At 43.2% G+C, this 13,713-nt stretch overlaps 1 protein-coding gene across 2 annotated transcripts in view; it reads left to right on the forward strand.

The window, feature by feature from the left end:
• The window catches only part of LOC122929123 (B-cell receptor CD22-like), a 518,995-nt gene that overhangs the window by 440,223 nt on the left and 65,059 nt on the right, over window positions 1-13,713 (forward strand). For both annotated transcript variants that reach the window (XM_044282611.1, XM_044282613.1), the window contains one exon: window positions 11,012-11,117. In XM_044282611.1, coding sequence (XP_044138546.1) covers window positions 11,012-11,117 — 106 coding nt within the window. The remainder of the gene's footprint in view (window positions 1-11,011; window positions 11,118-13,713) is intronic.

Consider the following 13,713-nt stretch of genomic DNA (forward strand, 5'->3'; position numbering starts at 1 on the left):
ACAACAATACAAATTGAACGAGCAACCAGTGTCATTGAAAAGCCCCTCTCGGTCCACGACTATAATTTGCTCATGGGAGTTGTGGACTTCAATGACCAGATGTTGGCTCCTTATTTAGTGTCCCGCCGCACCAGACGCTGGTATAAGAAGGTGTCTGTATATTTTATTCAATTGGCTATGTACAATAGTTTTGTTCTCTACAGTAAGGCTGGGAGAACAGGATTCTTCCTCAAATTTCAGGAAGAGATCATCGAGAACCTCCTGTATCCAGGAGGTTCCGTGGCCCCATCCATCAGTGTAGTGAGACGTGTACACGAGCGACATTTCCCCAATGTCGTTTCTGGTACCTCAAACCAACCGTCACCCCGAAAAAGATGTTGTGTCTGTAGCAAGAGTGGAATAAGGCGCGACACCCGCTATTTCTGTCCTGACTGCCCTGACCGCCCTGCCCTATGCTTAGGGGAGTGTTTCCGGAAGTACCACACACAGGTACACTTAGCATAGGGATTGCGTCACACAGGACAGGCACACAGGGCTATTAGGGCCCTTTCACTCACAGCTGCAGCAAACCTCTCCTTTCACCTGGGACAAAGTGCATAATGTAACATCTCTGGCCGATTTGCGCTTTGCACATTGTCCCATGGGGAAGGAGAGGTTTGTCCCATAAAGGTAAAAAAATCAAATAAAAAATCAACGGTAAGTAAAAAAGTTAATGTTCAGTTCAAATGTTATATAATGTTAATACATTTATTGTGTTGCGGCCTGGTTTTTTATTTTTTGTTTTGTGTTTTTTTTACCTTCTAGGTGGACCAACCGATGAACCAGCTGCAGCACTGATGTGCATTCTGACAGAAGCATTGCGCTGCTGTCAGATTACACAAAAGTCGGTGTATGCGGCGCTGCAAGACGAGATTTCTCCTCAGCAGCAAAAGATACGTTTGCCGAGGCTTATGAGCTGAGGAGGCGGTGGTGTTCATATGCTTTGGCAAACACTTTGTATATAAAAATAAAATAAAAAAAATCCCGGCAATGATTTTTTCATCCACATAGATTGATGTGAATGGAGAAATCGGATTTGCCAGGGCATACGAGCTGAGTGGGTTTGGATGTTGGGCGGAGCTCCTATGTCCTGGCAGACGGCTTTCCCCTCCTTTTTTTTTTGGCAGAGATTTTTTCATCCACATTGATCGATGCGAATGAAGAAATCTTAGCCGTTCATTTTTTCTTTCAACCCAGAGGCTGAACGGAAAAAATAAAATTTCATTACCTGTATGCTTAATATAAGGAGAATAGCAGAAACTCCTAATGCTGGCCATACATGTAATGATTGCGGAGACCCTCAAATGCCAGGGTAGTACAAACACCCCACAAATGACCCCATTTTGGAAAGAAGACACCCCAAGGTATTCGCTGAGGGGCATATTGAGTCCATGAAAGATTGAAATTTTTGTCCCAAGTTAGCAGAAAGGGAGACTTTGTGAGAAAAAACAAAAAAAAATCATTTTCCGCTAACTTGTGCCAAAAAAAATAATCTTCTATGAACTTGCCATGCCCCTCATGGAATACCTTGGGGTGTCTTTTTTCCAAAATGGGGTCACATGTGGGGTATTTATACTGCCCTGGCATTTTAGGGGCCCTTAAGTGTGAGAAGAAGTCTGGAATCCAAATGTCTAAAAATGCCCTCCTAAAAGGTACTCATTGGAATTTGGGCCCCTTTGCGCACCTAGGCTGCAAAAAAGTGTCACACATATGGTATCGCCGTATTCAGGAGAAGTTGGGCAATGTGTTTTGGGGTATCTTTTTACATATACCCATACTGGGTGGGATAAATATCTCTGTCAAATGCCAACTTTGTATAAAAGAAGGGGAAAAGTTGTCTTTTAGAGAGATATTTCTCTCACCCAGCATGGGTATATGTAAAAAGACACCCCAAAACACATTGCCCAACTTCTCCTGAGTACGGCGATACCACATGTGTGACACTTTTTTGCAGCCTAGGTGGGCAAAGGGGCCCACATTCCAAAGAGCACCTTTAGGATTTCACAGGGCATTTTTTACACATTTTGATTTCAAACTACTTCTTACGCATTAGAGCCCCTAAAATGCCAGGGCAGTATAACTACCCCACAAGTGACCCCATTTTGGAAAGAATTTAGAGAAAAATTTATATAGAAATGTAGTTTTATTTGAAAAATTTTACAACTGAAAGTGAAAAATATCATTTATTTGCAAAAAAATTTGTTAAATTTCAATTAATAACAAAAAAAGTTAAAATGTCAGCAGCAATGACATACCACCAAATGAAATCTCTATTAGTGAGAAGGAAAGGAGGTAAAATTCGTTTGGGTGGTAAGTTGTATGACCGAGCAATAAACCGTGAAAGTAGTGCAGTGCAGAATTGTAAAAAGTGGTCTGGTCATTAAGGGGGTTTAAGTCATTGAGGTGGTTAAGGCATTTAATTGCATTTAGTTTACATAACATGTCTCATAATGCATGTGTGTTAACTCTGCTACATCCGTATAACGATCACAATTCACTGCAGAACAGCTAATGGGACATACGTATATATTTTTTCTACCCCACGTAAATGGATGTAGTACAATGTAACTTCACCATTGAACAGCAATGATGACATATATCTTCTACTTTTTTTCCTATTTCTACACCACAAAAAAATAAATAAAACAATGTAAAATCAATGCAGAATGGCTAATAGGACGTATGTAAATGGCTGTATCACAGAACTTGCACCCCAATCACAAGCAAGTTTTGCTGGAATAAGTGGTGTATCCTATAGTGCAAACAATCTAAAAGCAATTTGGATCCCCAATAATAGCAGCAAGGTGTAATAGACTCGCTCCTATTGCACCCTGTTCTCTTTTTATAGCGTAAATGATGCCTCCCTATACTTTCCCTACACCTTGACTAATCTTTCCCTGAACTTGTAAATCATTTTTTCAGCACAATGAAGTCTTTCCTAGCAATGTCCATATTGCCTGCTGACATCTCTCCTTGCACTAAGCACACTTGAAAATGGCAGAATCCAAAATAGCTGAGGGTATTTATAGGGCTGTGACATCACAGGGGATGGCTGGCTGCTGATTGGCTGCATGCGTGGCATTGTGGGTGTTCCCTAGTTCCCAGAGTTCTTTGCTCCATGTCCTAACATGTGCAGCTGCCATTTTAGAAAAAAAATGTGATTCGTTACCACAAAGCTTGAGGAAATTCAGATTCTGTGCTAATCAAATTTTTCCTGAAATTCGGATTGAATTCCACTTCGTAAACTTCTATTCGCTCATCTCTAGTCATAATTGCCATTCAGCTGTGAAGTTACATTGTACTACAGCCATTTACGGGGTGTATTAATAGGAAATATACTTCCGTCTTATTAGCTGCTCTGCTGTGATTTTACATAGTTATACTTTTTTTTAGGGGGTGTATTAAAAGGAAAAAAAATAAAATATGTCATAATTGCCATTCTGTGGTGAAGTTACATTCTACTTTAGCAATTTAAGGGGTGTATTAATAGGAAATATACATACGTCTTATTAGCCGTTCTGCAGTGAATTTTGATTGTTATATTTTTTTTGGGGGGGGGTTATTAATAGAAAAAAATATAGGTCTTAATTGCCATTCAGTGGTGAAGTTACATTGTACTACAGCTAATTACGGGGTGTATTAATAGCAAATATACATAAGTCTTATTAGCCGCTCTTCTGTGATTTTACATTGTTTTACATTTTTTGGGGGGGTGTATTAATGGGAAAAAAAGGAAAAAATATATGTCATAATTGCTGTTCTGCAGCAAAGTTATATTGCTATATAGCCATTTACGGGGTGTATTAAAATAAAATATACGTACATCTCATTAGCCATTTTGCGGTGAATTGTGATTGTTATATTCTTTTTATGGGGTGAAATTACATTGTACTACAGCTATTTACAGGGTGTATTAACAGAAAATATACCTTTGTCCTATTGTCACCGCCAGACATCTGAGAAGCTCTGAAAGACGTTCTTCAGAACCTCCTGCTTGAGGTTCTTTTGTTTTGCTTTTGTTTTGTCATCTCGTTTCCCTCTCTCAGCTGTCATCTAGTTGCACTTATTGCATCCCTTTAAATCCCCTCCCATACTGCATCACTTTGTAGTTTATACAACTTCCTGGAGTGTGTACATGCTGGATGCTACAACTGATGCGTCTACAGATAAGTCTGTATGTTTATTTGTGTTTTCCTGTTTGCTTGATCCTAGGTGACCCTAACTCCCTCCGTATTAAGTGTAGGGAGCCGGTGGTCATGTCCCCTCACAATTATAGGGTGTTCAGGTGTCATACAGTCAAGGCACGAGGGCAGGCAATTTTCTATCATAGAGGTCTTTGCATGGGCTAAGAAGACAGGGAGAGTTTCAGGGCTTAAATGTTAGTTTCAGGGCTTGTTCCTTAGTTTTGGATCAAGCCAGTTGGATCCTTATTTGTAACTTCTTGTTTTCTGTTACACCATCCGTGACATTATAAACCGCCAAAACCGTCTTAAGCATGGATCCGGTTTCACTTTTGACTGAACATATGCAGGGTCTTTCATTGGAGGTAGCAGATCTCCGTAAAACTGTATCTCAGTTTCAGGTGACAGGTTCAGCTTGCGTTCATGGAGTTTGTTCTGAGCCTAAGATCTCGCTCCTGGATAAGTTCTCCAGGGGTAGTGAGAATTTTGTTCGTTTTAGAGAGGCTTGCAAACTCCATTTTCGCCTACTTCCCCTTTCCTCTGGTGATGAGGAGCAGAGGATGGGGATCATCATCTCGCTGCTCAGGGATAACGCTCAGTCCTGGGCCTTTTCGCTGCCGGTGGGGGCACGGCCCCTCCGTTCAGTGGATGATTTTTTTTTAGCCCTGGGTCAGATATATGATGATCCGGATCATATTGCTCTGGCTGAGTCTAGACTAAGTCTTTTATGCCAGGGTAAACAGTCCGCAGAAATATACTGTTCAGAATTTCAGAGTTGGGCAGCTGATACTGGTTGGAATGATGCTGCACTCCGAAGTCAATTTTGCCATGGTCTTTCAGAGGGATTGAAAGATGCATTTGCCTTTCATGAGAGACCTACCTCCTTGGACTCTGCCATGTCTCGGGCCGTTCGTATTGACAGGCGTCATACTCAGTCCAAGGACAGTGCGGCGGTCTCATTCAGTGCGCAGGGGTCTCAGTCTCTCTCAATCCCCTCTGAGCAGGAGCCCATGCAGCTGGGTTTGCTTGCCTCTGACAATAGAAGATTCAGCTCTCAGAGGAGGGTTTGTTTCTGTTGTGGAGGTATAAATCATTTGGCAAATGTTTGTCCCTCTAGGAGATTCAGGCAGTTTTTTGAGAGTAATAAAGAAACAAAAAGAAAAAAATCCTCTAAAACGTTCCATCTGTTACTATTGGCAAGGTTGATGCGGAAATTGAAGGTTTTCCGATTGCCTGTAGTTCCCGTTTTGTCCTACCTGCCAGGGTGGCGCTAGAGAGCAAGAACATTTTTTGTGAGATTTTTGTAGATAGTGGAGCAGCTGTCAATCTCATTGATAATCAATTTGCTATAACACATGGTTTCCAGGTAGGCACTTTGGGAAAGGATATACCTGTTTTTGCTATTGATTCCGCTCCACTTTCTCAGAAATCGTTAAAGGGCATAGTTCACAATATCCGTTTGATTGTGAGTGATACTCATGTTGAGGATGTGTCATGTTTCGTCCTAAGCGGGTTGCCTACTCCTCTAGTGTTGGGGCTACCCTGGCTCACTAAACATAACCCCACCATTGATTGGCAAGCGAGGCAAATAAATGGTTGGAGTGACTTTTGCAGAGAGAATTGCCTCACGACATCTGTTTCAGAGGTTTCTACTAAGACTGTACCATCTTTTCTCTCTGAATTTTCGGATGTGTTTTCTGAGAGTGGTGTTCAGGAGCTTGCCCCCTCACAGGGAGTATGATTGCCCTATTAATCTCATCCCAGGCGCCAAGCTGCCTAAATCTCGTTTATACAATCTCTCCCAACCTGAAAGGGTCGCTATGCGTGCTTATATCTCTGAGAGCCTGAGAAAGGGACACATACGACCCTCGAAGTCACCTGTTGCCGCTGTTTTTTTCTTTGTTAAGAAAAAAGATGGTTCTTTAAGACCATGTCTGGATTTCAGGGAAGCTGAACAGTATCACAATTCGTGACCCTTATCCGCTTCCTCTGATCCCGGACCTGTTTAACCAGGTTGTTGGGGCTAAAGTTTTTTCCAAGTTGGATCTAAGAGGGGCATACAACCTGGTCAGGGTCAGAGAAGGAGACGAATGGAAGACGGCCTTCAATACCCCTGAGGGCCATTTTGAGAATTTGGTTATGCCTTTTGGTTTGATGAATGCTCCAGCCGTCTTTCAGCATTTTGTGAACAGCATTTTTTATCATTTAATGGGGAAATTTGTACTAGTGTATCTAGATGACATTTAGATTTTTTCTCCTGATTTCAAAACTCATAAGGACCACCTACGTCAGGTCTTGCTCATCCTGCGGGAGAATAAATTGTACGCTAAACTGGAAAAATGTGTGTTTGCGGTTCCAGAAATTCAATTTCTGGGGTTTCTTCTCTCCGCTTCTGGTTTTCGCATGGACCCCGAGAAGGTCCGCGCTGTGCTTGAGTGGGAGCTTCCTGAGAATCAGAAGGCGCTGATGCGTTTTTGGGTTTTGCCAATTATTACAGGAAGTTTATTTTGAATTATTCCTCTGTTGTTAAACCACTCACTGATATGACTAGAAAGGGGGTAGATTTTTCCTCCTGGTCGGTAGAGGCGCGTAAGGCCTTTTCTAGTATCAAGGAGAGTTTTGCTTCCGCTCCCATCTTGGTACAACCTGATATCTCTCTGCCCTTCATAGTTGAGGTGGACGCTTCTGAGGTGGGTGTGGGTGCGGTCTTGTCTCAGGGTCCCTCTCCTGCCAAATGGCGACCGTGTGCCTTTTTCTCGAAGAAACTCTCCTCCGCAGAGAGAAATTACGATGTGGGAGATAGGGAGTTGTTGGCCATCAAGTTAGCTTTTGAGGAATGGCGCCATTGGCTAGAGGGAGCCAGACACCCTATTACCGTGTTTACCGACCATAAGAATCTGGCCTACTTGGAGTCAGCCAAGCGTCTGAACCCGAGACAGGCCAGATGGTCTTTGTTCTTTTCAAGGTTTAATTTTGTTGTCACGTTCCGCCCTGGGGTTAAGAATGTGAAGGCGGATGCCCTGTCACGTTGTTTTCCGGGAGGTGGGAATTTTGAAGACCCGGGTCCCATTTTGGCTGAAGGTGTGGTGGTCTCTGCTCTTTATCCTGAATTGGAGGCAGAGGTTCAGGCAGCCCAGGCAGAGGCTCCTGATCTTTGTCCCCCTGGGAGGTTGTTTGTGCCTCTCGCTTTAAGACACAAGGTTTTTAAGGAGCACCACAATACTGTCCTTGCTGGGTACCCGGGGGGTAGAGCCACAGTGGATCTCATCGCTCAGAGATTCTGGTGGCCAGCGCTTTATAAGTCGGTTGAGGGTTTTGTGGCAGCCTGCGAGACCTGCGCTCGTGCCAAAGTCCCTCATTCGCGGCCATCAGGTCCTCTTCTTCCGTTACCCATTCCTTCCTGTCCTTGGACACATCTGTCTATGGAATTCATTACGGACCTGCCTCGTTCCTCGGGGAAGACTGTGATTCTGGCGGTGGTGGACCGTGTTAGCAAAATGGCACATTTCATTCCTTTTCCTGGGTTGCCCAATGCTAAGACGCTGGCGCAGGCATTTATTGATCAAATTGTCAAATTGCATGGTATTCCTTCAGACATAGTCTCTGATAGGGGCACGCAGTTTGTTTCCAGTTTCTAGAAGGCTTTCTGTTCTCGCTTGGGGGTTCGGATGTCATTCTCTTCTGCTTTCCACCCGCAGTCGAATGGCCAGAAAGAGCGCATCAATCAGTATCTGGAGACATATCTGCGCTGTTTTGTGGCAGAGAATTAGGAGGATTGGTGTACTTTTTTGTCCCTTGCTGAGTTTGCTTTAAATAACCGTCATCAGGAGTCCTCTGATAAGTCACCATTTTTTGGTGCATATGGGTTTCATCCGCAGTTTGGGACATTCTCTGGAGAGGGGTCTTCTGGTTTACCTGATGAGGAGAGATTCTCCTCGTCTTTGTCATCTATTTGGCAAAAGATTCAGGATAATCTAAAGAGCATGAGTGAGAGATATAAGCGTGTGGCGGATAAGAGACGTGTGCCTGGTCCGGACCTGAATGTTGGTGATCTGGTGTGGTTGTCTACTAAGAATATCAAATTGAAGGTTCCCTCCTGGAAGTTGGGTCCTAAGTTTATTGGGCCTTACAAAATCTTGTCCGTCATCAATCCTGTTGCCTACCGTCTTGATCTTCCTCAGACTTGGAAGATCCATAGTACCCTCCTCTTTGCCTCCTCCTCCGATTGTGGTTGATGGTAATCTTGAATTTCAGGTCTCTAGGATTGTGGATTCTCGTGTTGTCCGCGGTTCTCTCCAGTACCTCGTTCATTGGGAGGGTTATGGTCCTGAGGAGAGGATGTGGGTCCCAGTGACGGACATTAAGGCCACTCGTCTCATCAGGGCTTTCCATAGGTCCCATCCTGAGAAGGTGGGCTCTGAGTGTCCAGAGTCCACTCATAGAAGGAGGGGTACTGTCACCGCCAGACATCTGAGAAGCTCTGACAGATGTTCTTCAGAACCTCCTGCTTGAGGTTCTTTTGTTTTGCTTTCGTTTTGTCATCTCGTTTCCCTCTCTCAGCTGTCATCTAGTTGCACTGATTGCATCCCTTTAAATCCCCTCCCATACTGCATCACTTTGCGGTTTATAGAACTTCCTGGAGTGTGTAAGTGCTGGATGCTACAACTGATACTTCTACAGATAAGTCTGTTCGTTTATTTGTGTTTTCCTGTTTGCTTGATCCTAGGTGACCCTGACTCCCGCCGTATTAAGTGTAGAGAGCCGGTGGTCGTGTCCCCTCACTATTATAGGGTGTTCGGGTGTCATACAGTCGAGGCACGAGGGCATGCAATTTTCTATCATAGAGATCTTTGCATGGGCTGAGAAGACAGGGAGAGTTTCAGGGCTTAAATAGGGGTCACCCTTTTGTTCCTTAGTTTCGGATCAAGCCAGTCGGATCCTTATTTGTAACTTCTTGTTTTCTGTTACACCATCCGTGACACCTATTAGCTGATCTGCTATGATTTTTACATTGTTTTACATTTTTAGGGGGGTGTATTAATAGGAGAAAAAAAAGGATAAAATATGTGTCATCATTGCCGTTCAGCGGTAAAGTTACATTGTACTACAGCCATTTACAGGATGTATTAAAAGGAAATATATGCACGTCCCATTAGCCATTCTGCGGTGAGTTGTGATTGTTATCTTTTTTTGGGGGGGGTTCATAAGAAAAAATATATTAGATAACGCTGGCTGTCACTCAATATAGGGAGTTACACGGTTCTGTTTTTTTGCATCCAAAGTTTATTGATAATCAATGTAATCAATGTAATAATCCACACAACAATATATAATAAATATAAAAATATAATATTATTATATATTGTTGTGTGGATTATTACATTGTTTTAATAAGGAAATAAGCAGCTATCAATAAACTTGTGATGCAAAAAACAGAACCGTGTAACTCCCTATATTGAGTGACAGCCAGCGTTATCTAATATAATTTATTGTGAAGCCAAGACTAAGCGGTGTGTCTGCTGGAGTGCTGCACCTTTACCGTGCCTGGAAGTGAGGTAGAGCCTCTGGAAGACTGGTTTATAGTATTAAGAAAAAGTATATGTCTTAATTGCCGTTCAGCGGTGAAGTTACTTTGTACTACATAATTATTTTGGGGTGTATTATTTTAATTTTACTTTAATTCTTTTATTATACAGTATGTCAAAAAGAAAGGTGACAAGCACTTCAAAGGGAACGGGCAGGGGCCAAAATCTGTCGCAGTGAGAGGCCTGAGCCTGATTTTGAGGGCAAAGGCAGGCCTTTAGGCTAATGATAAGATAGATATGAGTGTATTTTTATAATATATTAATGTAAATAAGAAGGTATGTATGCTACACTGTTGCAGCCATTATGTGGCATAGTAATCTTTGATGACGCAGGTACGCACAGGTATACATGTAAGTGTACACCTACTTCATCATGGAAATTGAGAAAGCACAGACCTCTGCTGAAAGCCTGTTGCCAACATTCCCATATTGTGTCCTGCTACCCACTTGGATTTAAACTTGTGAATTGGACTTTGTACATGCCGACCGAGCACCACCGGAGTATCGCCTAGGTATCTTATGTGTCCAACACTGATTTTGCGGTAGTAATTTAGCCCAGAACTGGCGGTAATTTCTGTTCCTCTATTTCTATTCATTTATTAATATGCATACATCACTTTTCACTGCACTCTCCCTTTGTCATGGGCATTGTACCTGTTTCTCTCTCAGAGGCTGTTATTTGGTTCCTTTCTCTCCGGACACTTTTTGTTCTGTTTTGTTTGCTGCTATCTGCACATAATTTCTGGTTTTCTCAGGTGAACTCCCTCTCTGTACCTCTGTCTCCACATCAACCTCCAGCTTCGCACACTGCCCACTGACTGCGGTTAGGTTCACATCACCGTTTAGCTTTCAGTGCTTGAGATCCGTCACAAAGGATACTTTATCTGTTTTTCATTTTCTGTTTTTCTGACGGATGAGATGAACGGAAAACAAAATGGTGATGTGAACCTTTCCTAACTACACATCAGCTTCTGACACTAGGGTGGAACCAGCCCACACCTAGCAACTACACAGCAACTGAGCAAGGAGACTGGCTAGATAACTGTTTCCTCCCTATCCATAGGGATACATAATGCACAATGACAGCACATTAACCCTATTGCAGTGGGCCACCGACGCACTGTACTATAATGTGATTTGAGATGATTTACTTAGTCCTATGGGTCATGATTTAATGTTTGATATATATATTATGTTGACTTTCAGATAAAGTCCTCAGTTCTACAAATATTATAATTCCAGCAACTATCGGAACAATCTTCTCCCTGCTACTGCTTGGATTGGTTGCATTGGCTACCTATTTTTGTTGGAGGTAAGAAATAGCATTAATCAGTATTTTCCATTTCATTAAGAAATCACTTAAAAAGTCATGTGTAAATTTCTATTAAATATACAATATATCCTAATAAAAGGGCTGTCTAGTGTAATTCGAAAAATAGCTCCTTTTTTTCTAAAGCTCTACTCCTTTGAATTGGGCTGAAAGGCAATGTAGGAAAGAAACAGATGTGGTACGTCTGAGAGTACGGTCATATGAAGATATGGTCAGGAGCCTACCTCTTAGGTCAGGAGCCCACCTCTTATAGAGGAGCAAAATGTTGCCCAATGCCCATCACCACTGCCTCAAAAGCACTGATTTATAAAGGCAGTATGACCACGGTAAAATATGGTATCTTGTTATCTACATTGAACATTAGATTGTATCTTTTTTGCTCTTGTGCTTTCTTCTTTTATACTGTATTCAGATTACCATTATTGTGGCAGGTGCAGCACAATAAAGTGCCTTTTGCGCTGTGGCATTCGAAGAATTTGATATCTCTATCCTTTTAGTCCAACCAGACTGTCTGTTACTCTCCTTTAAGTCCTCTAGCGCCGTTCTATGGGAAGAGTAGGCTAAAAGAGCACGCCGAATGCTTCAAATAACTTCTTTATTAACGTCAACTTTTCTTCATATATAACACTGCCGCCTCCGCAGCAGATAGTCCATGTGCAAAACACGTGTTGCATATAGTATCACAAAATGGCGGTATGCCTAAGATGGTGGGTCAATCTTGTCATTTAACATAAATGGTGGATATATTCCTCTCTTCAGTATCTGTTCTCTCACTTTAAGTTATTTAAGCACTTTATATTCTCCCTGAGAGGCCTATCTGCAATCTGCTATTGGTTTGTTTGTATGCAATTATTTGATGATTGATTGCTTTTATGGTCGCAGTTTGGTGGAACTGTAAACAAACATATAACTGGTTCAGTATACAGTTCTAATCACAATATTAATAATATGAACAAAACACTTATTTGGCCCCTTGTTCCCATAAAACACAGCTCTGACTGGATCTGTCTGTTCAGCTCCTCTCCTCTTGTCTGTACTGACTCCAGAAGCTTCTGCTGGGGGATTTCCCACACAGGCTTAGTGTGAGGCTGGTTGTCATTGGTCAAGACTAGTGATGATAGAGCATGCTCGGCCGAACACCTGTTTGGCTCAAGCATCTCGATGCTCAGCACATGGCGGTTTTCAGCCGAATACCACATGTGCTTGAGCGCAATGCTTGAGTCTCCGCCCTCCAGGTTTCTTGGCTGCTACGCAGAAAATAAATGGCATTACAGTGATTGGCTGGCCGGAACACGTCATCGGGCGTTATTCAGCAGTCAAGGAGAGCTGTGCTGAGGAAGGGACAGACAGTGTAGGGAGTGATTTAAGAATATTATTACCACCAAAACTTTTCAGAGACCCAAAAGTCCTTTTAAGGACTATTCTGTGTAGCAGCAACAATCTATATTTTTAGGGCAACTTGCGCTAAATTGCTAAAACTTCACAGACCCAAAAGTTCTTCTAAGGACTATTGTGTGTGGCAGCAATATCTATTTTTAGCGCATCCTGCACTAAATAGCGTACAATAGTTAGGCCGCTGCAGACAGTGACACTAGCTGTGCCGCATCTCCAGTGTAAAGTGTGCACAGCCAAAAAAAATCTGTGACAACCAGTGTATTTTTTCCGTAGACGGTGTCTGCTGTGGACAGTGACATTACCTGCGCTACATCTCCCGTGTAATGTGTGCGCTTGTAAAATGTTTCTGTGACATCCAGTGAACATTTTCCATAGACTGTGTCTGCTGCGGACAGTGACATTACCAGTGCCACATCTGCAGTGTAACGTGTGCGCTTCTAAAATTTATCTGTGACATACAGTGTACTGCTTGCAGCGTTTTGGTGTCCGCCTGATGATGTGGAGGCAAACGGATCCGTCCTGACACACAATTGAAGTCAATGGGGACGGATCCGTCTCTGATGGCTCCGTATGAGGCGGATCCGTTTCCTATATGTCACCTCCCCCTGCATGTCACCTCCCCCTGTAAACACAGCGGCCATCTTGGAAGCACAAGTTACAAACAGGTATGTATAGAAAGTTCTATCTCTCTATTCTTTCTTTCTCGCTCTCTTTCTGTATCTTTTCCTATCTTCTATCTATCTGTCCTGGCTGTCATGGGGCATATTATGGCACTTGGATGGGGGTGCTTGGGCAGTTGTCACCGAAGTGGTGTGGGAGTGATGGCAAAGGGAGGGGTGTTTGGGTCATCGAGCAGGGGCCAGATTATTGCAGGGGGGGAAAGATGTCATTAGAGGGGGCAGATTTCCGAGCGGCGTGGCTGATGGCACGGGGGGGGGGGATATTTGGGCAGTCATGGAATAGGGGGCCAATTATTGCAGAGGGAGGGGGGGTGCTTGGGCAGATGGCTCAGAGGTCGGGCTGATGGCAAGTTGGGGCGGGAACGATGCACTTCGGTTTGGTCATTGAATAGGGGCCAGATTATTGCACGTGGGGGGGCAAATATGGCACCGATTGAGGGCAGATTGACGAGAGGTGTGGCTGATCACAAGAGGGTGGAAGAGGCACTGATTGGGTGCTCAAG

Source organism: Bufo gargarizans, chromosome 2, assembly GCF_014858855.1.
Source record: "Bufo gargarizans isolate SCDJY-AF-19 chromosome 2, ASM1485885v1, whole genome shotgun sequence".
Taxonomy (NCBI): domain Eukaryota; kingdom Metazoa; phylum Chordata; class Amphibia; order Anura; family Bufonidae; genus Bufo; species Bufo gargarizans.